Here is a 27,804-nt window from a genome sequence, read left to right as displayed (position 1 = left end):
CCTTTTCATTCATCTGGAAAATTATATTACTGCCAATGTCCTCGATTCTGCGACCAACTGTGTTTGCCGAAAGACTAATTGTCTTAAATAAATCTACTTTTTCTGGGCATATTTCTTCGGCTGCTTGAATCATACATATTTTAACTAGCTCGCCATCAGTAAATGGTTTTCTTCATTTTGTTAACAGTTGTGCCACTCGAAAGGTGGCTCTTGTTGCAGCTTTGTTCTCGGTTTTCTTCTTCTTAAATATAAACTGTTGTGACGATAAGCCACGTTTCATGGATTCTAATTTATCTGAACGTAGCTTTCCCGTAAATTGAGAGTAGTTCGACCAGTGCTTGGTTCCATAATGTCTACAAACGTTGTATTCTTTTAGCACTGCGATAGTTTCGTTACATATTAAACACAATGCTTTACTACCTGATTCAATAATGAAATAGTCCACACTCCATTGTTCTTTAAACACGCGACATTCAGAATCAACCTTTCTCTTCTGTCCTTTTCCCGACATAATGGCCCCAGTAGCAACAGACTTAAACACAACGAATATACATTTCTCAATAGTCTGACACGCGCTAAGACAAAAACTGAGGGAAACAACAACTCATCACGCATCCAGTTCCTTCTGCCGCTACTAACCTACCTACTGCGTGCTCATCGGCTCTGCGACCCTGGCAGGAATGCAGTGACGTAATGAAGTTCTGCCGCGGCTCTGGGGTTTCTGCTGCTGGCCCCTTGCCAGCCGGGGTCCCGCCACTGCTTGCACCCAGCACCCGCTGCTGGCCTGGGTGAAGGAACCCAGGCTGGCAGTGGGCTGAGACCCCGGCTGACAGGAGCCCGCGGCGGGAACCTCAGAGCAGTGGCGGGCTGAGCTGCTCAGCCCATTGCTGCTCTGGGATTCCCGCCACGGGCTCCTGCCAGCCGGGGTCCGGCCGCCCGATGCGATGTTGGTTGGGGGGCTGGGCAAATCGAAGCCACTGGCCGTAGTTTGGAGATCCCTGGTCTAGAAGATACACACAACAAACAGGCATGCACACAAGCTCTGAAGCGCATGCGCGTCTGAACGTGCCGCTGAATTTCACGTCGACCATGTACATGTTTCAAGCCGTTGGCAGATAACAGTTTAAAGATTTGATACACTAAAATGGGAAGAAAACAAAAATCTGTAACAGACTATGTTTCAGAACACAAGGAAGTATTCGAAAGTTTTAAAAAAAACAAAAACGGGAGAAAAGGATGAAGTTGAGCGTATGCACTGCAAATGGCATGGCCCAATTATTAAATGTAAATATTTGTAGGCTAATAGTTCTAAGTCTACAGCAGTCCATTGTTTCTTCAAATGAAAAGTTTTATTTGGGGATTAGAGATATATCGTTTTCTTAAACTCAGAGGTAGCATTATGTTTTGAGTTCTGTTTTAGTTCTGCAGCAAACGCACATTGACTAATGGAATTCAAAGCTTTAATCTACTAAATACTTCCCCCCCACCGTCTTTCCATCCACCAAAATAAACCCCGATATTTACCCAGTAAAATGATGAATAGTCTTTTGCACTGATTTTCACCAGTTTTTGTTGTTATGGTAATAAACACTGTTAAATTCCTGGGAGAATAAACACTGAAAACGAAGGGCCCTAGCTATACAGGAGGTCAGACTAGATGATCTAGGGTGCCTTCTGGCCTTAAATGCCATGATTCTAAGGATAAGCCTACACTTAAACTGCTACCGCAGCACAGTTGCACAGATTCACTGTAGACACTCACGAGAGTCATAGGAGGGGTTCTCCCGTTGCTGCAGTTAATCCACCTCCCCAAGAGGCAGTGGCTGGGTCGATGGAAGTATTCTCCATTGACCTAGCCATCAGCTCCACTGGGGGTGATGTTGGCTTAACTCTGTCTCTTGGGGGTGTGGATTTTTCCAACCCCTGAGGGATGTAGCTATGCTCATGTAACTTTTCAGTGTAAACATTCCCTAAGGAAAGTCGTGTTATGTTGCAACCTTCTAGCAAGAGTATTTGGTTTTTATCTAACTTCTCCATGTGTATGCCGTGAATGGTATATTTATACATAAAAGTTTGCTAATTTGCCATATCTGTCAATTCCAAATATGCTGTATACAGCAAACTGATCGCCTCAAGTTTCATTTTCAGCTTCTCAGCTATTTTTCTTATTTCAGCTCCAGTCCCTCCCTTACCTCCCTCAGCTAAATGTGTGACGTCTGTCTTAATCACACAGGCTTTGTTTATGATGGCTGGTGTTGCTATTACAGCATCCAGCCAGTTTCCTTTGGATGCAGCAGGTGGTGTTTCAGCTGAACCGCTTCCCATTGCCTTAGACTGTCTAGTTCTGCTAGGGATACTGCTTTCTTCTGACCTTGAACTAGGGTTAGCTTTTTGTTGAGTTGATTTGTTTAACTTTGTAATGTTTCTATATAATCCCTGAGCTGAACCAGCAGCAGACAAGAAATCATTCAAGTAGTTGCATGAGGCCTCCGTCTTCTGAAAAGCTTCTAATTCACAATCCTCTTCATTGGACATTTTCAGATAATTCAGGCTGTTTTCATATTGCTGTAGCAACTTCTTAACTTTATCCTCTATCTTGAAGTTGTTATGATTTTTGTATACAAGTCTGGAAATATTTGCAACATCACCTAATATCTCCCAACCAAGACCGAGACGGCCCCCATGTTTTACTAGATTAAAAATGCTTGAAATAAAACCCATGGTGTTTGCTGCAGTACGTATCGTGGCACATTTTTTATGGACTTCATCCATGGTGTCTACCATTTCCTCAAGGCATCGTATGAAGCTTTCCACCTTCTTTCTTTGCTCGGGAAACTGCTTCAGGAAGTCACCGATACTTTCTTTATTCCTGTTGGATGACAAAGTCATGTGTTTATAGTTGGTGCCACGGGGTCAGTCAACACATGAGAGCTGCTAAAAGGTAAAGGCTTGACTGGAATAACCAAATACACAAATGCAGAAGAGTTGAATACTGGCTACTCATGGACAGTAAGTGCCCCAGTGAAACTCTGTTCTATTCAGGTTCTTATGCCACACCCCTCACCTTGTATGAAGATGTTGGAATGACAGGAGGTAATACACTGCAGAGACGTCGCTCTTGGGGGAGGGTGGGATTCTCTGAAGCTTCTCCTCCTGGCAGGGGCGCTGGAATGATTTGTAGAGTGGGGCTGCTGAGAGCCATTGAACCAAACTGTAAACCCTGGATATGGTGGAAACCACTTCAAGCGTAAGGGTGCGGCAGCACCCCTAGTTCCAGCACCTATGCCTCCCAGTGAGTCCCCTCTAAAACCGACCTCAGACGGAGTGCCTACAGAACAGTCAATGATGGTTAAGTGGTGGGTGTGCAGTGACTGCTGCTGAACATGCTCGTTGCAGTGTTACCTTCCCCTTCCCCCTCTCTCTTTGCTGTATCCACTTGTTTTCCCTCTACGCTGAAGTTGTAAGCTCTTTGGGACAGGGGTTACCTTGTTATTTATATATATGTGCTACATCTAGCGCACTGGGAAACCCAAACCCTGCCCGAGCCATCTAGATACTACCCCAATAGCAGTAATTGTAGCTCTCTTGTCATTTGGGAGGGTTGAGACAAGAGCTCCCCCAGGCAGACAGTGGCACAGAATCAGCAGCGAGCGGTAGGATGAACAAGAACTTGAAGCTACCTGCTACCCGTGTGCTTGAGACCTAGACAGCCACTGGGGTGTTAGTGCAGAGGAGTTGTTGATAGCCCAGAAGATGCCCGGACAACCAGACTCTGTGCACAGGACAATCTGTGCCTGGACACCCAGCCCACGCAGGCTCCTTGTTTGGAGGGGGAAGTAAGGTGTCAACTTCTAGAATCAGGACATGTTGCCCCTCAGTTGCTGTCTGCAGGATGGGGGAAGGGAGGAGGGGACACTCCATTTGCTTCTCAGCAGGAGCCCAGCTGAGCAAAAGCACCCAGCCCCTTGTCAGCTAGTGGTCCCAAAATAGCTCGGCTCCTTGAGGCATTGGCAAAGGAGAGAGAATTTTAAAAAGTGAGTGACCTTATTTTAGCCACTGCAATATATCGGACTAGGGTCGTATCCCTTTTAACAGTCCGCGAGCCCTCTCGTGGCACTCCCTGCGTTCTGTGTTTTAGAAGCCCCCGGACACCAGCCGGAGCAGCAGCGTGTACGTGACTAGGCTGCCTGCCATGTTTGTATATGTTAGTAAACATGGTTACTTAGGGCCCAACTGTGCCCATGTGGTTTTTTTGTGTCATTATTGGCTGAGGAGCAAAAGACGCAGTGCCTACATTTACTGAGATGGAAAGTATAGTTTGATATTGGGGAGGGGGAAGCACTGTTGGGATGTATTCTGAAGCACTTTGAAAAGTCACTGGAGGCAGAAGTGAGCAGCACTCTCCCTTGACTTGGAAAACCTGCAAAGCTGTTGACCCACAGGATACTCCAGCCACTTCCCCAGCTTGGGATTCACTTCACGCCTAACAAACAGGATACGAGCCAGCCATGCAGCACTGCTCTCAGATACCACCCTGAACGGTGTAAATCAGTGTGTCACATGCACCAAAGGAGGAAGTAAGTTGCTCTGCTTTACTGGTTAAATCTCTCTTAGGTTGAGTCTGCACTCGACGTTTTCTTAAGATTTCCCATCATTGCCCTACATCCCACCTCAATGATCTGTTTGTTTTAAACAGTGAACAGAGAAAGGGCCAGAATCTTAACTGTTAAAATGAAAGCTGAATTCAGGCTGAATGTGTAACAGCTGCGAGATATAGGAATTGCCAGGTTGGATCATACCCTAGATGTCCATCTACAGTAGTTCAGTATCCTGTCCCTAACAGTAGCCAGCACCAGATGCTTCAGAGGAAAGGGTAAAAAAACTCCTGCAGCAGGCAGCTCTGGTATAACCTGCCCCCAGGGAAAGTTTCCCCCTAAATCACAATAGTTAGAGGTTGTCCTATGCCCTAAAGCTTGAGAAGGGGACTTCTTTCTATCATAACTGGCACCTGGAGACTGTGTCACTCCCCAGCTAAGGAACCTGGACTTTGATGGACTTTGAGTGCAAAGGATAGCCTTAAAAATGCTAACCCTCGTCACTAATTCTCAGAAGCCCTGTTTATGGTCGAGAAATTTTCGAAAAAAATTCCCACTCTGTCCATTGTCAATTCAGCTTCACAGACATTAGTAACATGGAGAGCCCCAGCTCAGGACTCATGCTGCTGGCTTTAATGTTGTGTCCTGTAACCCTGCTCAAGGCAGATCGAATACATTTTCAGTTAAAAAAAACAAAAACAAAACAACAAACATCAGAAACGTTTCACAGACACTGCACCTATGCCTAGAACTGGAATATCACAGCCTGCATTTTTCACATAACACGGAACATTGTGTCGTACTAAAGGGGAAGGAAATTAAAGCAGATCAACTGGTTAACTTCTGTTCGCGAGAATTCTTAACTGGCCAAAATTGCCGTGCATTACCTCTCAAGATATATCAAGGCCTGCTTGACCATCATCAAATCTTCAGCATTCAAGTCAGTGACAATCTTGTCTACCAGTGTCCTCTTTAGATGCTTTGATATTTCAAGGTTGTCATCAAGATTTTCTAAATCAAATTTAAAATAATTAAACCAAGTATTCCCTTGTGTTTTGCATGCGAGTCAAACGAAGAAGGGGCAGGAAGCTACGCGCAGTGGTTCATGCACTGTGCTGAGCTACAGGAGATTAGAACTCAGTTCCAAGTCCTGATCCTTCATTCTCTGGACTCTCAAGTCCTGGAAATGCTCCTCATAATCATGTAGAAGACCCAGATTTGGGTCCCAGGCTCTCTCGTCGCAGGTCAAGTGTAACTGGGAGTTACCTGGGTTACCTGGGTGACCCTGATTAGGGTGACTCTCACAGCCAACAGGATGATGAGAGAGGAAAGCAGGAACCCCTGGCCCTGAAAGGGTGTTTTAAGTGTGATGCACTAGTTCCGAACAGTGAAAAATAGAGACTGAGAAGCAGCCTGAGCTGCAGCAGATATTCAGGTACCTTCAGAAATACTGGATGCTCCTGAAGATATCCTGGAGGAAAATACTCTCTGCATCTTCTCTGTTGAACCCTTCAGGGGTATCTTATTAAAGGTGACTCAAGAGGAGACTGATGTGGCTTGTGGAATGACTGAGAATCTAGTCCCTAGTGGGAACAGGTGCCCATATTATAAAACTATCGGTGGAGTCAAAATTGGCATGAGCTGACCCTTTGTTGGTAGCCTCAGGGATTCCATGGGCAACATTCCCACCCCTGAGAGGTGTAGCTATACTGAAGCCCTGGTGTAGACAGCACTTCTGTCAACCTAGCTACTGCCTCTCGGGAAGGTGGATTAACTACGCCAATGGGAGAACCCTTCCCGTCAGTGTAGGTAGTGTCTACACTGAAGCACTATGGCGGCGCAGCTGGTGGGGCGGCCTCTGGGGTCATTAAATTGGGGAAGAAAACTATTAGAGCCTCCCCTGGGATAGTGCTTGGGGTGTGCTATAGACCGCCGGGATCTAATTTGGATATGGATAGAGCCCTTTTTAATGTTTTTAATAAAGTAAATACTAATGGAAACTGTGTGATCATGGGAGACTTTAACTTCCCAGATATAGACTGGAGGACGAGTGCTAGTAATAATAATAGGGCTCAGATTTTCCTAGATGCGATAGCTGATGGATTCCTTCAGCAAGTAGTTGCTGAACCGACTAGAGGGGATGCCATTTTAGATTTGGTCTTGGTGAGTAATGAGGACCTCATAGAGGAAATGGTTGTAGGGGATAATCTTGGTTCAAGTGATCATGAGCTAATTCAGTTCAAACTGAATGGAAGGATTAACAAAAATAAATCTGCAACTAGGGTTTTTGATTTCAAAAGGGCTGACTTTCAAAAATTAAGGAAATTAGTTACGGAAGTGGATTGGACTGAAGAATTTATGGGTTTAAAGGTAGAGGAGGCCTGGGATTATTTTAAATTAAAGCTGCAGAAGCTATCGGAAGCCTGCATCCCAAGAAAGGGGAAAAAATTCATAGGCAGGAGTTGTAGACCAAGCTGGATGAGCAAGCATCTTAGAGAGGTAATTAAGAAAAAGCAGAAAGCATATAGGGAGTGGAAGAAGGGAGGGATCAGTAAGGAAAGCTACCTTATTGAGGTCAGAATATGTAGGGATAAAGTGAGACAGGCTAAAAGTCAAGTAGAGTTGGACCTTGCAAAGGGAATTAAAACCAATAGTAAAAGGTTCTATAGTCATATAAATAGGAAGAAAACAAAGAAAGAAGAAGTGGGACTGCTAAAAACTGAGGATGGAGTGGAGGTCAAGGATAATCTAGGCATGGCCCAATATCTAAACAAATACTTTGCCTCAGTCTTTAATAAGACTAAAGAGGATCTTAGGGATAATGGTAGCATGATAAATGGGAATGAGGATATGGAGGTAGACATCACCATATCTGAGGTAGAAGCGAAACTCAAACAGCTTAATGGGACTAAATCGGGGGGCCCAGATATTCTTCATCCAAGAATATTAAAAGAATTGGCACAAGAAATTGCAAGCCCATTAGCAAGAATTTTTAATGAATCTGTAAACTCAGGGGTTGTACCGTATGATTGGAGAATTGCTAACATAGTTCCTATTTTTAAGAAAGGGAAAAAAAGTGATCCAAGTAATTATAGGCCTGTTAGTTTGACATCTGTAGTATGCAAGGTCTTGGAAAAAATTTTGAAGGAGAAGGTAGTTAAGGACATTGAAGTCAATGGTAAATGGGACAAAATACAACATGGTTTTACAAAAGGTAGATCGTGCCAAACCAACCTGATCTCCTTCTTTGAGAGAGTAACAGATTTTTTAGATAAAGGAAACGCAGTGGATCTAATTTACTTAGATTTTAGTAAGGCGTTTGATACTGTGCCACATGGGGAATTATTAGTTAAATTGGATAAGATGGGCATCAATAGGAAAATTGAAAGGTGGATAGGGAATTGGTTAAAGGGGAGACTACAACGGGTCCTACTGAAAGGTGAACTGTCAAGTTGGAGGGAGGTTACCAGTGGAGTTCCTCAAGGATCAGTTTTGGGACCAATCTTATTTAATCTTTTTATTACTGACCTGGGCACAAAAAGTGGGAATGTGCTAATAAAGTTTGCAGATGATACAAAGCTGGGAGGTATTGCTAATTTAGAGAAGGACAGGGATACCCTACAGGAGGATCTGGATGACCTTGTAAACTGGAGTAATAGGAATAGGATGAAATTTAATAGTGAGAAGTGTAAGGTCATGCATTTAGGGATTAATAACAAGAATTTTAGTTATAAGCTAGGGACGCATCAACTAGAAGTAACGGAGGAGGAAAAGGACCTTGGAGTATTGGTTGATCATAGGATGACTATGAGCTGCCAATGTGATATGGCTGTGAAAAAAGCTAATGTCATCTTGGGATGCATCAGGAGAGGTATTTCCAGTAGGGATAAGGAGGTTTTAGTACCGTTATATAAGGCACTGGTGAGACCTCACCTGGAATACTGTGTGCAGTTCTGGTCTCCCATGTTTAAGAAGGATGAATTCAAACTGGAACAGGTACAGAAAAGGGCTACTGGGATGATCCGAGGAATGGAAAACTTGTCTTATGAAAGGAGACTCAGGGAGCTTGGCTTGTTTAGCCTAACTAAAAGAAGGTTGAGGGGAGATATGATTGCTCTCTATAAATATATCAGAGGGATAAATACCAGAGAGGGAGAGGAATTATTTAAACTCAGTACCAATGTGGACACAAGAACAAATGGATATAAACTGGCCACTAGGAAATTTAGATTAGAAATTAGACGAAGGTTTCTAACCATCAGAGGAGTGAAGTTTTGGAATAGCCTTCCGAGGGAAGTAGTGGGGGCAAAAGATCTATCTTGCTTTAAGATTAAACTCGATAAGTTTATGGAGGAGATGGTATGATGGGATAACATGGTTTTGGTAATTAAATATTCATGGTAAATAGGCCCAATGGCCTGTGATGGGTTTTTAGATGGGGTAAGATCCAAGTTACCCGGGAAAGAATTTTCTGTAGTATCTGGCTGATGAATCTTGCCCATATGCTCAGGGTTTAGCTGATCGCCATATTTGGGGTCGGGAAGGAATTTTCCTCCAGGGCAGATTGGTAGGCCCTGGAGGTTTTTCGCCTTCCTCTGTAGCATGGGGCACGGGTCACTTGCTGGAGGATTCTCTGCTCCTTGAGGTCTTCAAACTACAATTTGAGGACTTCAATAGCACAGATATAGGTGTGAGGTCTTTTTTAGGAGTGGTGGGTGAAATTCTGTGGCCTGCATTGTGCAGGAGGTCAGACTAGATGATCATAATGGTCCCTTCTGGCCTAAATATCTATGAATCTATGAATCTATGTGCCACCCCCACCGCCCGATTTGCTGCTTTGCTTGTACTGAGCATGCTCACAGACTGAACATGCTCAGTAACATCTGCTGAAGCTGCTGCCCTCACTCTGCCCTGCCCCCCAAAGGGCAGGTCTCTGAGTGTAAACATACCCTGAATACCTTTCCAATACCTGAGGAAGAACTGTCTGTAGCTCAAAAGCTTGTCTTTTTCACCAAGAGAAGTTGATCCAATAAAAGATATTACCTTGTCTTTCAGTTAGTTAGTTATTTTGCCTTAATCTGGCAAATGTCAGTTTGAAATGCCATTTGACTGAAACAGCACTGCACTAAATGACACATGTAGATCGGCTGGCGTGCAATGGTCTCCCTTGTTTTAAAAAGAGATTAATTCAAACTGGAACAGGTGCAGAGAAGGGCTACTAGGATCAGAAGAATGCAGAACTTACCTTATTAGAGGAGACTTAAGGAGCTTGGCTTGTTTAATCTAATCAAAAGAAAACTGAGTGGAGATATGTTTGCTCTCTAAAAATACATCAGAGGGATAAATACCAGGGAAGGGGAGGAGTTATTTAAGTTAAGGGCCAATGTCGGAACAAGAACAAATGGATATAAACTGGCTATCAACAAGGTTATGCTTGAAATGAGACAAAAGTTTCTGACCATCAGAGGAGTGAAGTTCTGGAACAGCCTTCCAAGGGGAGCAGTGGGGGAAAAAACCCAACTGGTTTTAAGACTGAGCTTGATAAGCTTATGCAGGGAATGGTATGATGGGACTGCCTACAAGGGCATGTGGACTATCTGTGACTGCTAGTAGCCCATATCTTCAATGGCCAGGGATGGGACACTAGATGGGAATGGCTCTGGATTACTAGAGAATTCTTGCCCAGGTGTCTGACTGGTGGGTCTCAGCCACATGCTTGGGGTCTAACTGATTGCCGTATCTGAGGTCAGAAAGGAATTTTCCCCAGGTCAGATTGGCAGAAACTTTGGGGACTGGGGTGCCCTCTTCTAGAGTGAGGATTCAGCTGCTGGTTTGAACTTGAGTAAATGGTGGATTCTCTGTAACTTGCCATCTTTAAATCATGATTTGAGGACTTCAGGAATTCAGCGAGAGGCTGTGGGCATATTTCAGGAGTAGATGGGTGAGGTTCTGTGGCCTGTAATATGCAGAGGTCAGACTAGATGATCAAGATGGTCCCTTCTGGCTTTAAAGTCTATGAATAAGGCTTTTCTCAGTGTGTAGAAGGAAGAACACTAATAAATCTTCAGTGCTCTGCAGAATCTTCTTTGCAGTAGAAATAAAACCGATCACATTTCTGACGTGGACTCTTATCTGTAAATGCTAGATGAAGCACTAGAAAATATATTATGAGGAACAATCTTGTGCTAGCAGGCCACGAGAGAGGAGTGGACTCAATTACCTTGGTAGATCTTTTTCATCTGTAATTTCTTTGCTCCCTTAATTTAAAAACTGGTCATTTAAAGTGCTCTGGGCGGCTAGTTGGCTTGGACTCAGTAATTTAATTTAACAGCTCGTGTTCAGAGCCTTGTAAGTGTGTCCTCGCTCTGGTAACTATGTGGGTTGGGTTCAAGAGCACATCGCAGTAAGGAAGGTAAAGTTAATATTAACAACAGCACTGCATTAGGACAACCATTTAAGAGAAGGAAAGCAAAGTGAATCTGGTTGCTGTGACCATCAGAAACAGTCTGCTGTATGTTTTCTTTAGTAAACAGTTCACGTTTTACTAAGAATTCCAACTACAGTGTGTTATGTTTGCCAGCAGGAGACAAAACAATAGCACCTTGCTTGATAAATACAGAAGATCTAAATCAATAATTCAAATGAAATCCTATCGCGCTTACCTCTCGGGCTGCCACTTCTTTGTCTGTGTCATGATTTGCATGGCTTTCCCTCTCCACTGATGCCCTGGCTGTGCTGTGGGAGGACAAAGAGCAAAGCTTTCAAAAGAAAGTGGAACCAGGAAACCGGTGAGATAGAAACCGAAAGCAGATCCGATGGGGATTTAGTGCGTGTTTTGCAAGGTTAAATTAAGGTCTTGGGGCTCTGGTTAACAACTCTGCATTGAATTGCCTTTCATCATATGCAGATAGCCTGTCTGTGGAGAAAAAGTTCATGTAGGGTTGAGCATGAAACTCCTGGGCACCTCTTACCACCCAGTTCAACATTCAGCCAGCAGACGGCTCTCTAATCCTTCTAGAGTCCAGCACAGGAGTGGGAAGGAGGAGGTCACTGGGGGACCTGGCTCAGAAGAGAGCTGAGGGCCCTGTGGGAGGAACTGACTGTTGAAAGAAGTCCAGGCAGCTGGAGAGCTGAGGCTGGAAGGCGGGATCAAATCACAGCCTGTCGCTGGCAAGGGACAAGCACGAGCTGCTGCCAGGGGTACATCAGGTAGAGAGGTTACACCAAGACTCTTTCCTTCATCACCTCGTATTGGGTTGTTCTCGGCCTTGGGGACTCTGAGTTAGGAGCTGCTGAGCTGATCATTTATCATCTCTTTTGCCTGTGACTAAAGCAACTGTGCTGAGTGTCTTTGCACCTTACCTCTTCAGCCCTAGTTATCCTCCATGTTATCACAGTGAATGGGCGCTCACCCCGAGGGCTAGAGCTGAAAGAACTCAGTGCTTGGAGCATCCAAACCATTCACCTCCAGGGGTGTGGTTCACCCAGTGTGATACCAGATCCCTACAAGTCAGTGATCCACAGTGACGCCCTGCACTAGGGTTGGATACAGTGTCCCGTGGCTTGCAAAGTACAGCTCTCACGTGTGGGGGCTGCCATTTGCTAATCCTCAGCTCTGCTTACAGAGCTGTGGAAGATCTGCCTTGCTCCCCGAGGGACAGTGCAGTGTGGACATGTGCTGAATTGGAGGAAGATTCAGCTACAAAGGGTCCTGGCACAGTGGAACCTGCTGTCGTTGCTGGGTTTTTTGAGCCTCGCATTTGCACCAGCATGTGAATCCCTTGTGCTGTTACCAGGACCCATCTTTAACATCCCTGGCTTTGTCACTGCACAGAACTGTCTGTGTTGCAGAGATTATCTTGGTCGGTTTTAGCATGAAATGAATCTGCACTTAAAGCATTTTTTCAAGCATAGCCACCAGATGGCTTCAGATCATGCCAGTGGCTAGAAATCTGGACTACAACAGAGATACCAGCAGGAACATAACATTTGAATATGCAGGAAGAGCTTCAATGTCTGCCAGTTCAGTTCAGTACGATAGTTGTTAGGGTCAGATACACACAACTGGGGAAATGTTAGACACATGATGTGAAAACTTCTAATGTGAAGCCTTACGAGAGACCGGAGTCTATTCTGGGCAGCCTAATGAGACTAAAGGGAGATGACAGGAGACATGGTTATTTGGAGGTGGGGGACTTGGACGGTCGGACTGTGGAATGTATGAGAGCGACACAAGAGCCCAGTGCTGTTACGGGCCTGAGGCACGACGTTCTGGGAGTTTGGATCCAGGGTTTTAATTCAGCTCATTAAAGAGCTGGAGGCCTCCCCAAACTGCAGACTTGGAGCTGGCCTTCCGGAGTTTGTGGACGGTTGGGTCTAAGATTTTGGCTTGGGCCTATTACTAGTTCCTGTGTGTGGGAAGCTGCCTAAGCAGGGAAAGCGGGACATGCTGTGTTTGAAATTAAATATTTTAGTAGGATGTGCTGACTCTGGTTCGATTTGTGTGTGAATGTTCAGAAACGAGCTCCCATCACGTGTTGGTGGAAAGGTTATTCTCCCTTTCTTTGCAACCTGGCTTTCACCTATGATTTTGATGTCACAATAACTTAGCTATTCTGAATGTACCAACAGTCTGACTAGTTCCCTCCTCGGCCTGCTAGGAGTTGAAGGTCAGGCCATGGGTCACCCTCCCCAACTCTCCCCTCTCCTACTCCCCCAGTTTGCAGTAAAATCTTGGATTTGGCATGTGACCTCAATGTCACAACCATCTGGGCAATCTGTTCTGGGAATGGGCATCATATGAATTGTGTGTGTTTTGCCATATTGATCCTAGCTAGTACAGTGGGGGCCTGAACCTGTTCTGGAGCCTCTGGGCTCTACTGCAGTACAAATAATAAATCATATTTTCTAGGATGCGCTTTCTGAATGGCAGGGCTGGCTTTGGGGGTTTATGTGTAGGTTTTTGCCACTGCAACGTGTATTTTTAAATGGGAAACAAAGTGCACGCAATGCCCTCAGTGCTCCTCCATTTATATTATCAGTAATTTTGAAAGAACGTTTTTTAATTTCCATGTCTGCACCTTTCAGACTACAGCTTTATTTTCCAGTTGGATTAATTTTTTTCAGACACATTTTTAAATCATTCATAATGAGTCAGGAATTAAACTGCATGTGTCTAATGGGAAATACATGTGCACAGCTAGGGTTTCATATGGCTGCCAAGCTAGCTCTGCTTGGTCTTAACTCTTCACGGCATAAAATACCAATAAACCCCTCTTTTGCCAGGCCCGGTCTGTTGGTCTCAAAGGCAGGACATGGGAGCAATGTCACAGCTGCTGTACAGGGTGCATTCTGTAGGGCACTGGCTTTCTCTTGTTTTCCCTTCAAGGGCTGATACAGCCTTCCTTTTTCTCTAAGTTACTGTCTGTACATCCTCTCAGCTCCCTCTTGGTACCCTGGTCCTGAGGGTATGGATGCATGTATATTGGTTCTTGGTTAGTGCTGGCTGAGCCCGAAAGAACACATTAGCCTCTTCTCTTCTAGAGTGAGGGTGTGCCCCTCCCCTGAAATGTAAAAGTTTTGACCCTCCACCTTCCAGAAACACTGCTTTGCTACTCTCCATGCTAGTTCATGGCTGTGTGGTTGGTTAACCTAGAACTGCTAGGACTGCACAGCATGGCTTTAATTTCCAGTGAAGGGAGTTGGGGGAATCTCCCCTTCTCCGGATGCTCTTGCAGATGGGGGTGAGTTTCAGAACTCTGGAGAAATTTCTCTCTCCCTCATGCCTTCTCTTCACACCCAGCCCCAGTGTCCACTGAGTCTGTACAACACCTACCGTTGAGGCAAGTAGGTGCTACTCTAATATAAAAATAACGGTGGCCAGGCACAAATATCTCAGGTATTTCTATCTATTTGCTGAGGTGAATTAAAATGCTTCAGTGAGTATTACAGATGTGGGCAAGGCAGCTCATACACTCAAAACAGAAAGGAAGAAGAAGTTTAATGCTTTACAAGTTCATCTGAAAAGCAGGTACTGCTCTTGTAATTTCACTCCTGAGCAGATCTCTCACACATGCGTACAGGATATTGTTACTTTCTCTTAAGCACAGGCAAAACAGGGTAAACTCCTAGCAGGGGGATTCACGGTGTCCCAGGTCCTGTACAAACAAAATGCACGACATCTCCCGATCCTTTCACTGAATTACCGTATCAGTCTCTTTGAACTGTTCAGATTGTTTGATGCTTTTGGTCAAAGTGGAGCTGGGATCTCCTTATTAGTTGGCATCATGTGTCGCTTTTGGGGGCTTTGACGTCCTACCATGATCTCCCCTCCCCTTGTGGCTCGGTTCCTCTCCTGGCCCAGTGCTGGAAATGGGAACTTGTATCTCATCTATTGGTACACCATGCCTTTCAGCTCCTCATACAGCTCGCTGAGATTCTGAAGGTCCTTTTCAAGGTAGCTAGCTTTTTCTCTTATATCTGCTGCAGCCTCCGTCTTTGCCCCCTCAGTTAAATGGATGGAGTCTTTCACGAGACTGTAGGCATCAAACAAGACAAAAACTCCTGCTGCTGTGGCACCGAACACCCTCGCACCTTTGGACATGGCAAGGGTGGTCCCACCTAACACTTTTTGCACTTGCTTGGTCCCCTTTGCTGAGTTTCGGGCTGCACTCCCAGCCGCGGTGAGCCGTTTTGCTAAGGCCTTCAAACCAGGGTTAGCTTTCACCACTTTGAATGCTCTTACGTTGGTTCTTATCCCCTTAACGCTTTTGTATACTACCCCTGGAATTTTACTAGCGGTGGAAAGGACGGGTTTCAGGTGTTCGACCATGGCCTCGCTCTTTGGAGAGAATTTGGGTCTGAAATCCACTTCGTCGGGGAGGGACAGTGTTTTCAGGTTGCTTTGGCATTCCACCAGCAGGTCGTTGGCTTTGCTCCTTTCCTTCAAATTGCTGACGTTCTCATATATGCTTACAGAAATGCTGGTAGCTGCTGCTGCCGCCCCTAGGCCAATCCCAGTTGCCGTGAGAGCCAAACTCCCCCCTGCCGTCAGTGGTGCTAAGGTCAGCCCAAGGATGGTCAAGATGCCGGACGCCAGGCTTGTGGAGTTCGCGGCCATGTTGGCAATGGTGCAGTTCTTATGGGTCTCATCAATGCTGTCTGCCATATCCTTAAGGCACTGGATACACTTCTCTATCTCCTTTCTCTGGTCAGGGAACTGCTTCAGAAAGACCATGATATCTTCACTGGCACTCTCTTCCCAGGGGATGATTCCTTCAGACCTGTTAGAAGCCAAAGGTATATTTTGGTCACTGCAAGAGACCTTATAGTTGTGCGGTGAAAAGTAACTATTAAAAATGGCCCCTTCTTCCTCAGCAGATCTGTTCCCTTGTATGTATCAGAGTCATAGCTATTCATGGCAATGAAAATATTTTCTGACTTGTGAAGAGACTGTGTGTTCTAATGGCTAAGGTACTGCACTGGAACTTGGGAGATACCTGATGCTTATTTTGGCTCTGCCACTCACCAGCTGGGTGACCTTGGACAAGTCACTTTACCTCTGGGTCTCTGTTTCCCCACCACCCTTTGCCTTGACTGTAATCTCTTTGGGGCAGGGACTGTCTGCTAACTTGTGTGATACAGTGCCCAGCACAATGGAGTTTCAGTCTTGGCTGGAATCTCTAGGCGCTATTAGAATTCAAATAATAACGATACTGCCCGTCTTGTAAACTGAGCAAGTATCCCTGGGCTAGTCTACACTAGAAAATTAGATCAATCCAGCTGAAAAATCCATCTCCCTGAGTAATGGAGTTAAGCCGACCTAAGTCCATGTGTAGGCTGTGCTAGGTTGATGGAAGAATTCTTCTGTCCACCAAATTACCACCTCTCAAGGAGGTGGATTAACTACAGCAACAGGAGAGCCTCTCCCTTACTGTAGTAAGTGTCCACACTGAAACCTTACAGTGGTGCAACTGCAACACTGTAAGTTTAGACATAGACGCTATCCCTTACATACTTATCTGGCCTCCACTGCCATAGCACTGAGTGCCTCCTATTCTTAATGTATTTATCCTCCCTACACCACACCCTTCAGGGTGACTTGGGGGAACCCTCATCATTTTGGGGTTTTTTGTTCCCGCTTTTGTTTGGCTGGACAGAGGGGCCTGGCACAAGTGGGGAAGAGGGGAGAAAGCCACACACAGTTTCATTGTCTCTGGGGGAGGAGGGAGTTCTGCTCCCCAGATCCCTTGTTGGTGAGATTTTGCCTCCGTAATACCCCAACAGGGATCTCTTCCTTCCCAAACCCCACGGCCCTCGGATCACTGATCTGTCCTGCCTGCCAAATGTTGAAACTGCTGCAGCCTTGGTCCCTCTGAGGTAGATTTTCTCAGCCTGTGGGTTGGAACCCAAAATTGGGTCACTAGAATGTTTCAAAAGGTCATGTGGCAGCTCCTGTGGCTTCTGTCTCACGGGGCTGGCTGGGCTCGCATCCCTGCTCCCGGCACTGCAGCCTCCGGGGGAGCAGCACCACGGAGGTTTGGCCCAGCCGATGATGGGAGCCCGGGTAGGCCAAATTTGAGTGAGTGGCACTACAACCCCATGAAGCAGGTCACAAATCCATTCGGACAAATTTGGTCTAGTCAGAGGTGCGGGGCCAAACCTGAGTGGTGCTGCAACCCCAGAGGTTGCAATGCCTGGAGCGGAGATCCAAGCCCAGCCAGCCCCACAGCATAGGAGGTGCAGGAGCTGCCATTGTGGGGTGAGTGCTGGGCAGGACCCAACCCCCTGGGGTGCAGGACCTGACCAAAACCACCCCAGGCCCCAGACTATTTACTGGGTCACGACTGGGCATAAACATTTACAAATGGGTCCTGAGCCCAAAAAAGTTGAGAATCACTACTCTGAGGCACTGGGTTGTTCTCTCTGGCACCCTCTATTCCTCTCTCTTGCTCTGCATACCGATTAAGGTTATCCTTTCCCTGAACTGAGCCTGCTGGCAGAGAACCGTTTCTGCTTTATACATCCTCACTGGTGCTAATAAATCTGAAATTGTTCACCGATAACAAATAAAATGGAGGCAACACCCGGGGCTGTCATGGATGAAGGGACCTTGGTGCCATTCAGTTGGGGGGTGAGGTGTTATCAGGAGACAGCTGACCAGCCTCTGCGTGTGAGAATTCTTTTTTGACCAACATTTCTCTTGCTTACCTCTCAAGGTCCATCACATCCCGCAACATTTCCTCACAGTTGTACCCCTCAGGAAACAAGCTCTGCAGCTCCTCACTATATATTTTCTCCTGCAAAAGCTCTGAGATCCCCAGGCTGCCATCATATTGAAAATCGTGGTCATCAGTGTTTTCTAAGATTAAAAACAACATCAGACTGGAGTGTCTTCAGACCTACTTTTAAAAGGATGCATGCATTTCCCATTCTGAATCATGAAAACAGAAGGAAAGAGAAATAGCGCAGTGGAAGGAGCAGGGATACCTTTGTAAGTACTGAATGTTTCCGAGGCCATCTTATTGGGTGAAAATACCAGGTGCAATCTCTGTGACTTTCTTTACATTGCAGTCCTTCAGCACCTCTCATGTAGAGAAAAAGAGTGGCTTCCACCCTGGTAAAAGGAAGAGTAGGAGGGAAACATGGTTCAGAGTGAATCAACAGAAGGAACAAGTGTTGCATGTGGAATGAGTTTAGTGGGAAGGCAGGGTCCCATTTTAGTTTGCTATTGGAACATGCCCAGCCATCACAAAATCACCATCATAACTGGCACAAATTCTCCCTTTTGTTGGCAGCCGCAGGTATGTTGTGGAAAATCTAGCTGTTGATGTTGCTAACAGCTTGAAACCTGTAACACTTTTATTGGTAACTTGCGATCAATTGGTTATGCAGGGGATTGATACTGCTCTTAATAACCTCTATGTTAAATATCCCTGTGAATTTAAAATGACTCTTCCTGGCTTGAAGAGAGGCTAATCCAGGGATCAGCAAACTTTGGCATGCGGCCCATCAGGGAAATCCGCTGGCAGGCTGGGTCGGTTTGTTTACCTGCAGCGTCTGCAGGTTCAGCCGATCGCAGCTCCCACTGGCCATGGTTTGCCATTCCAGGACAATGGGGGCTGCAGGAATTGGCGCGGGCCAAGAGATGTGCTGGTCACCCTTTATAGTAGGTACATCTAGAAGTAGTTAGGTCAGGGGTGGCCAAATTGTGCCTCCGGAGCTGCATGCGGCTCTTCAGAAGTTAATATGCGCCTCCTTGCATAGGTGCTGACTCTGGGGCTGGAGCTACAGGTGCTAACTTTCCACAGCACAACCCCAAGCCCCGCCCCCACTCCACCCCTTATCCCAAGGCCCCCCCCTTTCCTGCCCCCTCCCCTGAGCCTGCTGCACCCTTGCGCCTCCTCCCTCCATCCCAGAGCCTCCTGTACACTGCAAAACAGCTGATCACGGCAGGCAGGAGGCACGGGGAGGGAGGAGGAGGTGCTGGGGGTGGCGACTGGGGGTGGGGGAGCTGATGGGGGGGCTGCTGATGTATTACTGTGGCTCTTTGGCAATGTACATTGGTAAATTCTGATGCCTTCTCAGGCTCAGGTTAACCCCTGAGTTAGGTTAATTAGAATTAGTCAGAAATAAAGGGTAAATAAATTATTACATTTAAATGTACAATGTAAAATTGGGTCACTAAGAAGACAGGATCGTGAATTTTGAAAGCATGAAATCTGGTTTACCTTTGTTGTAAAAGCCAGAACCAAGATGCAATTTGAATGGATGCAAAGGCCCTTAGCCCTGGTCTACACTATGGGGTTAGGTTGAATTTAGCTGCGTTAGGTCGATTTTAAAATGAATGCATCTACACAACTAACCCCGTTCCATCGACCTATAGGGCTCTTAAAATCGACTTCCATACTCCTCCCCAGCAAGGGGAGTAGCACTAAAATCGACCTTGCTGGATCAAATTTGGGGTAGTGCGGACACAAATTGACGTTATTGGCCTCCGGGAGCTATCCCAGAGTGCTCCATTGTGACTGCTCTGGACAGCACTTTCATCTCCGATGCACTAGTCAGGTACACAGGAAAAGCCCCGGGAAATTTTGAATTTCACTTCCTGTTTGGTCAGCGTGACAAACTCAGCAGCACAGATGACCATGCAGTCCTCCCAGAATCGCAAACTAGTTCCAGCATGGACCGAAAGGGAGACACTGGATCTGATCGCTGTACGGGGAGAGGAATCTGTGCAGGCCGAACTCCAATCAAAAAGAAGAAATGCAAATATATATGCCAAAATCGCACAGGGCATGATGGACAGAGGCTACACCAGAGGGACACAGCAGTGCTGCGTGAAAGTCAAGGAGCTCAGGCAAGCCTACCAAAAGACAAAGGAGACAAACAGTCACTCTGGGTCAGAGCCCCATACATGCCGCTTCTATGATCAGCTGCATGGCATTCTAGGGGGGGACCAACACTGTCCGTGGACACCTGCAAGGGGGAAGTCTCATGCAACAGGGAGGAGGATTTTGTGGATGAGGAGGAGAAGGAGAATGCGCAGCAGGCAAAGCGGTGAATCCGTTCTCCCCGGCAGCCAGGACCTTTTTATCACCCTGGAGCCAGGACCCTCCCAAGGCGGGATACCCAGCCCTGAAGCTGGAGAAGGCAGCTCTGGTGAGTGCACATTTGTAACTACAGTACAGGGTTTAAAAGCAACAGTGTTTAATGTTTGATTCGCCCTGAAGAATTGGGATGCATTTGTGGCCAGTACAGCTACTGGAAAAGTCTGTTAACATCTCTGGGGATGGTACGGAAATCCTCCAGGGACATCTCCATGGAGCTCTCCTGGAGGTACTCTGAAAGCCTTTGTAGAAGGTTTCTGGGGAAGGCTGCCTTATGTCGTCCTCCACAGTAGGACACCTTATCACGCCAAGCCAGTAGCAAGTAGTCTGGAATCCTTGTAGCACAACGCATGGCAGTGAATGGTCCTGGGTTTTGGTCGCATTCAAGCAACATTCGGGCTATACCTTTCTGTGTTAGCCTCAGGAGAGGGATATCATTCATGGTCACCTGGTTGAATGCATGAGGTGTTTACAATGCTCACAACAGCAGCGGTGAGCTCAGCGGGCTCCATGCTTGCCATGGTATGGCATCTGCACGGGTAATCCAGGAAAAAAGGCGCAAAACGATTGTCTGCCGTTGCTTTCATGGAGGGAGGGAAGGAGGGAGGGAGGGGCGACTGACAACATATACTCAAACCACCCGCAGCAATGTTTTTGCCCCATTAGGCATTGGGAGCTTAACACAGAATTCCAATGGGCAGCAGAGACTGCGGGAACTGTGGGGTAGCTACCCATAGTGCACCGATCCATAAGTCGATGCTAGCCATGGTATTGAGGATGCACTCCGCTGACTTAATGCGCTTAGTGGGGACATACACAATCGACTGTATAAATTGATTTCTAAAAATCAACTTCTATAAAATTGACCTAATTTTGTAGTGTAGACATTAGTGTTGAGTCTGCAGCTGATGTTTGAAGCAATAGTTGTTTCCTGATAGAAAAATGGATTTTGTTAATAGTTGGCATTTTCCATACAGTAGATTCTGACCTGTTCAAACTGCATTTCATTAAAGTCTAAAATCTAGAGAGACATTTTAATCTAGATCAAGATGAGGCGAACTACATATACACGGACTGAGTCTCCTCTCACATATACCAGGTTTAAACAGGTCTAAATCTGCTGGTGGGGTGGAAGCATGCTCTTGTGAAGTGTTTTCCAACTATTTCAGGTTGGCAACCCCTTATTCAAATGCAATTTTTTTCCTGACCACCACCCCCCTTACATTTTTTTACTCTTACTTTTATACTAGCTATATTGATGATGATAATACCAAGCCTACATCATGTATCCATATGTGTGTTTCAGGATGTTTAATATTTGACCTTGAAGGGTAAGCGTGGGGGTGGGGTGGGGGGACTGGAGGAGCTTTAAGTTTTCAGTGCTTCACATCGTACCTTGATTGCCTTTTGTGATTCCCCTGAAGGTCATTGATCCCTCAGCAGAGAAATTCTAGTCTAGTAGATGAGGATCTGGATTGGGAGTCAGGAGACTGAGGTGCTATTCCTACCTCTGCCACTGTTGTGCTGGGCGACCTTGGGCAAGTCACACCCCCGTGCCTCAGTTTCCCCTTTGACTAACTTGTCTATATAGTTAGCGGATTATAAACTCTCACTATGCATTTATGCAGTGACTAGCACAGCATGGTCTTGATCTCATTTGAGCTGTTAGGCTGTACCGTAATACAAATAATAATCTATAATGGAATGTAGGAAACGGAGGATTTAAAATCTCAGCTCAGTGCTAGTCTCTTTGGGCAAAGAATTTCAGTAGTGATTTTGGGGGCCCAACATGAGATGCCTTAAGGGGGCTGATTTTCAGAAAGCACTGAGCATCCTCCTGTGAAAATCCAGCCCCTTTAAGGGACTGCAAGTTGCACTCACAAAATCACCAGATGCTTTAGAAGCTCTTGGTCAAGGACAGCAGCGCTAGTCTGAGATGTTTTAAATCTTGGTCCTTGTGTTTTGTCAAGCGCCGTGCACATCTACTGGGCTCTGTTTAAATTTTTTTTTAAAACGGTTATTTTTAGAGCTGATTAAAATTCTGTGTACATGAATATGGAAATTAGGTATAGCACTGGGGCTCCTGGCTAGCAGCGAGCATGGCTCTTTGCACTGCAAAGGTCGGGCAGCTCTGCTGGTCAAATGAGCAGAGCTCAAATTACAGGTAAGAAAATTCCCTGTTGAGGTGTCCAAGTGCCTCACTGTAATTAGCATCTGTCACACTGCAAATCAAATGAGTGCCTAGAAGGATGCGGGGAGGGGCAGGAACCCAGCCATGGGAAAGAAATGGGGATGACGGATCTACTGGATGCTGGAGAGGCAGCACGAGAAAGGGACTTAGGAGTTGTATGACCCGGGTCCTGATTGTGATTCCACTCTGGCCATCCTGCGTGCGTTTCGGCTAGTCACTTAATTGCTCTGTGCCTCGTTTTCTCCATCTGCAAAAATAGGGGTGATCCCTGTGCCTCCTTTTGATGAGCTTTGAGCTCTTCAGATGAAATGTGCGATATGAGCCCAAAGCGCTGGGTTATTGTTACTACATCTGTTGTCTCCAAAGAGCAGCTAAAATGAAAATAGAAGAATTTTAATTTCAGTTTCATCAACTGTATTGCTGCAGCATTGGAGCAGTGTACAAACTCCTCCCCAAAGATGTTAGAAATTCAGCGACACAGAAAGGGTGTTTGTTTACACTGTGATGCAGCCTTGTTCTCCTTGCACTAGCAGCTCTGACCTGCTGGAATCACAACGAGGAATAGTTCCGGATGCCTTGTCCTGGGAGGTGCCTTGTGCTTCCTGCTGGAGGCTGGGTACTCTCATCTGCCACTGAACTCAAGGGGAGCTGAGCTGTTCAGCACCAGTCAGGATCAGGCCCTGAGGAAGCAAGAGCCCTAATTTCCTGCTTGGCAAACAAAAGCAACCTGTTCTGCAGTTTCAGTCCAACTGACAGTACCTGGGTCGGGGCCTCAGGCTCGTGTTTTGACACTGTATTTATACCGGGCATGGGTGTTAGCTGGGAAATGTGACTACTGACCACATGCTGTTCAGCTGATGTTGGCCCAGGCACCTTGGTAGGACAATCTCCCCTCCCTGCCTATCTCCCCTTCCCCACCACAAGTGGCCTTCAGATGAATCCTGCCATTTTGCTGGTGTCATTGGGAGGCACTCGAGCCAGAGTACTGAACTGGTAACTAGGCAGGGTGGGCGTTCCAAGGGAGTGAAACTGTTTTCTTCTTGTTTTATTGTTTCAGTACAGAACAGAAAGCTCCTGGGGGGAACTGTGGCAGCTGTGCAGCACAATTTAACCTGCCTGGGGGTACAGCCACATGCCACAGTCATTGGACTAACTGCACCTCTGACTCCCACCTGTTTTCTTCGCGAGCACCCTGCTCTGGTCTTGGGCCTGATGCCATTGCCTTTCTCAGGGTGGAATCCTGTGATTCTATCACTCTCAGAACAGGCCCTGGCTGCAGTCCCCTGTGATCAGCCATGATTAAGGTTGTGGGTCTGTCACGGAAGTCATGGACAGGGCTGGCCTTACTATGAGGCAAACTGAGGCGACCGCCTCAGGTGCCAGCCTGTGGGGGGAGGGAGCCACTAGGACCCAGAGTTTCAAAGTTTTGGCCCAAGCGAGGGGGCATGGGGACATCATTTGAGCTCCCTGCCTCAGGTACCAAAATGTTGCGGGCCAGCCCTGGTCGTGGATTCTGTGACTTTTCGGGACCTCCATGACTTCTGCAGTGGCCGATGAGGCTGGCTCGGTGGCTGCCACACAGGCTGCTGCTGCGGTAGTCTCGGGCCACTGCACCCCTCCCCCTCAGCATCAGCAGGAGTTTGGATGTGGGAGGGGGCTCAGGGCTGAGGCAGGGGGTTGGAGCGTGGGAGGGAGTGAGGGCTCTGGATGGCACTTACCTTGGGGGGGGGGCTCTCTGGAAGCAGACAGCATGTCCGACTCCTAGGCGGAGGCGTGGCCAGGAAGCTCTGTGCAGTGTGCGCTGCCTCCGCCCACAGGTGCTTCCCCCGCAGCTCCCATTGGCTGCAGTTCCCAGCCAATGGGAGCTGCAGATTGGGCACTCGGGGCGGGGGCAGCGCACGGAGCCCAACTGGCTGCGCCTCCACCTAGGGGCTGCCGGTTCAGACCGGCTGCTTCTGGGAACTGTGTGGAGCCAGGTAGGGAGCCTGCCAGCCCCCCCTCACCCCTGCAACAGTGGGAGTCCTGGGGCTGCGAGCCCCCAGACCACCCCCCCCAGAGAACCTGCTGCACCCATGGGCCACATAACCCCCCAAAAAGCACCCAAGTTTTAATCAGAGGTATATAGTACGAGCCATGGACAGGACACTGGCCATGAATTTTTGTTTACTGCCCATGACCTGACCATGACTTTTACTAAAAATACCCATGACTAAAATGTAGCCTTAGCCATGATTACCTCAGCAGGCTGACTTATTTTCAGTGCCTGCATTTCTGTCCCATGTGACCAATGACAATGGTATTCGCTACCCAGTAACAGAACAGGCTCTCTAAAGCAGAGTGTTATTTATTTAGAACCAAAGCTTTTCAGATGAAACAAATCTTAAAACAATAAACAGACTAATGCATGTCTAGCTTACCAGGTATCTAACACTCTTCCACATGAGGACCTTGGTAGATAGGTCTAAGCTTCCTGTAGAAACCCTGAAACCTCTAAGGTCTGGCCTGAATAATCTGTTGCTTTAGCGCTCAAACCATTTCTCCCCCTGCTTCAGAGAGCGTCACCTTTAAAGACTGCGTAGTGTTTTGATCACTCCCCTATTTATAGACCTTTTGATCACTAGTCTCCTAGCCTGGCAGAATAAGTCTTGCATCTTTGTTAGAGACAAGATATAAGCTCTGTTCTTATGTGGGACCATTATGTTTCTTTCCTGCTTGTTTTTCCACAGTCCTCATTGAATTTGAGCATTATACGATTATAATAAACATTCCACTACCACAGTGTAAGTTACACAGTCTATCTCAATAACCAATAACCTCAGTAATACAGTGTACAGAGAATTATTACATACCGGTGGTCTTAGATTATTACACAGCAGCTTTGTGCCCATCACACCATGTCTCAACACTGACTTGTGCACTCTCCAAAAGAAGGCAATCAGGTTATATAATTTTTTAGCTAGCTGTCTTTGAAAGCCTCAGACTGTGACCACTGAAGTCAATGGCAAAGCTCCCTTTGATTTTAGTGGCCCTTAGAACAGTTCACACAAGCGTACTGATGAGTAAAGTGCACTACACTGGTCTCTACACAGGTGAATGACCCAACATTTTGCACAGATGCTTCTCTCTCCCCGCCACACACCCCTCTTCCAGCTATATTCTTGCCATGATATTCTTGATATTGATATGTGCCTCTTCCAGCCCCCTTTCAGCAGGCAGCCCAGCCCCACCTCCCTGCTGCTGGAATCTGTCGGTGTCAAGAGATGAGGTAGTAAACCTAGCATTTAAGAGGAAGGGAAGATTTAAGCACAATCCCTACCGGACCACCTCACGTTTCAATAGTAAATAGTTTACATTTTACAGGGAATTTCTGGTTTGCCCACAGGCCAGCAGGAGGCAAAACAATATCCCCTTCCTCGATATAAGGTCTGCAAGATCGAAAGCCCTGATGAAACGCTATGACCCTTACCTCTCTGGCTGCCCTTCGCTAGTCGGCCTGAGAAATCATAGGGCGGTGTCTGTGAAGACTGAAGCACAGTTTCCTGTAAGGAAGTGGAGAGGAGTTTCTCAGAAGTGGGTTTAAAAAATATGTCCTATAGAAGCCAAATATACTCACCAAGGCCCTTAGTGTGTGTTTACCAAGGGTGGAGTAACTCAGTATAACCTGTTATAAAGGAAAGTTGGAGGAGTGAAACAAAGGGCATTTTTTTGTCAAAGAGCAAGCTTGTCTGCTGGCTACACTCTCCTGTTGTAGGCAGTGTTGTTGTAGCCATGTCAGTCCCAGGATATTAAAGAGACAAGGTGGGTGAGGTCATAGCTTGGGCCAACTTCTGTTTGTGAGAAAGGCGAGCTTTTGAGTGACACAGAGCTCTTCTTCAGGTCTGGGAAAGGTACTTAGAGTGTCAGAGCTAAATAGAAGATTGAACAGATAGTTTAGCAGTCTAGAGTCATGGTCTTACTAAGGACACTGTATTTATGGCTTATTACAACGATCTGTAACCCGCTAACTTCCTTTCTGTCCTATGACTGCAGGGGTGTTAATAAGCCACTTCACCTTGAATAGTCCCTTAGAATATGTGCTACTTATGCTAAACTATCTGTTTGATCTTGTATTTAGCTGGGACACTCTCAGTCTACACTACAAAATTATGTTGATCTAAGTTACGTTGGCATACAGCTGCAGCAGTTATTGTTTGTGCTCGTCCAAACTGCGCTCCGTGTGCTGGCGGTGCGTGTCCTCACCAGGAGTGCTTGTGTTGATGCAGGGTGCAGTGCACCATGGCAGCTATCCCACAGTGCACCTCGCCCCCATCCAGTGCAGGGTGTTCTGGTAAGTTTTCATAATGTTGCATTGGGATGAAACCAGTCATGCAGGGGTGACTGGGAGCGTGGATTCAACTTCCCAGAATGCAGTATTCTCCATCCCATAAACCCGTGCTTCCCTCCTCGCTGTCTACCATCTCTGACAGAAGCATGGAGCCTGCACAGCTCTGCACTACTGCGATGAGCACGGGCCACCTGATCCTGCAGTAATTGCAGAGCTGCAAGAGGTGCCACAGGGAACATGATGATTCCTTGGAGGCTAGATGGCTGTGGGACATAGAAACAATTCAAAGTTGTTGGCAGCATTCACAGAGCAGCTTCAGACAGTGGAGAGCTGGTTCTGGGCCCAAGAAACAAGCACTGGCTGGTGGGATCGCATTGTCACGGGGGTTTGGGGTGATGAGTAGTGGCTGCAGAACTTTTGGATGCGCAAGACCACATTCCAGGATCTGTGTGCAGAGCTCGACCCAGCCCTGCAACTCAGAGACACCAAAATGAGATCTGCATTGACAGTGGAGAAGGGAGTGGCAATTGCACAGTGAAAATTTGCAACGCCAGATTGCTACTGATCAGTTGGGAATCAATTTGGAGTTGGGAATTCCACCATGGGGGCTGTTGTGATGCAAGTGTGCAGGGCCATTAATCGCCTCCTGCTGGGAAGGACTATGACTCTTGGCAATGTGCAAGACATAGTGGATGGCACTGCAGCAATGCGGTTCCCAAACTGCAGTTGAGCAATAGATGGCACGCATATCCCTATTTTAGCACCAGACTGCCTTGCCACAGAGTACATTAACAGAGAAAACTAGTTTTCTATGGTAATGCAAGCTCTGGTGAATCACCAGGGATGCTTTACCGACATCAGTGTGGGCTGGTCAGGAAAGGTTCATGACACATATTTAAGAACACAGGGCTGTTCAGAAAGCTGCAAGCAGGGACTTTCTTCCCCGACTGGTGGATTACCATTGCGGATGTTGAAATACCAATGGTCATCCCGGGTGACCCAGCCCTACCCCTTGCTCCAATGGCTCAAGAAGCTGTACACTGGGCACCTCAAGAGCACCAAGGAGTGCTTCAGCTGCAGGCTGAG

The 27,804-nt window shown here is 46.7% G+C and overlaps 1 protein-coding gene and 1 long non-coding RNA gene across 3 annotated transcripts in view; both read right to left on the bottom strand.

The window, feature by feature from the left end:
* Positions 1-938: 938 nt before the first annotated feature.
* On the bottom strand, positions 939-11,793 carry LOC125628096 (uncharacterized). The gene is made up of 3 exons (XR_007354138.2): positions 11,258-11,793; positions 5,483-5,606; positions 939-2,869 (listed from the first exon to the last, which is right to left on the bottom strand). It is a non-coding gene; the product is annotated as an uncharacterized LOC125628096 (long non-coding RNA).
* A 2,785-nt stretch (positions 11,794-14,578) lies between these two features.
* LOC125628058 (apolipoprotein L6) overlaps positions 14,579-27,804 on the bottom strand; it is a 58,315-nt gene continuing 45,089 nt past the window's right edge. Inside the window, exons 2-5 of one of the 2 annotated variants that reach the window (XM_048832796.2) lie at positions 25,861-25,933; positions 18,084-18,210; positions 17,805-17,955; positions 14,579-15,877 (exon numbers count right to left, since the gene is read on the bottom strand). In XM_048832796.2, the coding sequence (XP_048688753.2) occupies positions 14,986-15,877; positions 17,805-17,955; positions 18,084-18,114 (1,074 nt within the window). In that variant the 5' untranslated portion in view covers positions 18,115-18,210; positions 25,861-25,933 and the 3' untranslated portion in view covers positions 14,579-14,985. The remainder of the gene's footprint in view (positions 15,878-17,804; positions 17,956-18,083; positions 18,211-25,860; positions 25,934-27,804) is intronic. The other variant, XM_048832801.2, reaches the window with a different exon arrangement.

The sequence above is a fragment of the Caretta caretta genome, chromosome 1, assembly GCF_965140235.1.
Source record: "Caretta caretta isolate rCarCar2 chromosome 1, rCarCar1.hap1, whole genome shotgun sequence".
Taxonomy (NCBI): Eukaryota; Metazoa; Chordata; order Testudines; family Cheloniidae; genus Caretta; species Caretta caretta.
This window is presented reverse-complemented; position numbering and strand designations above follow the sequence as displayed.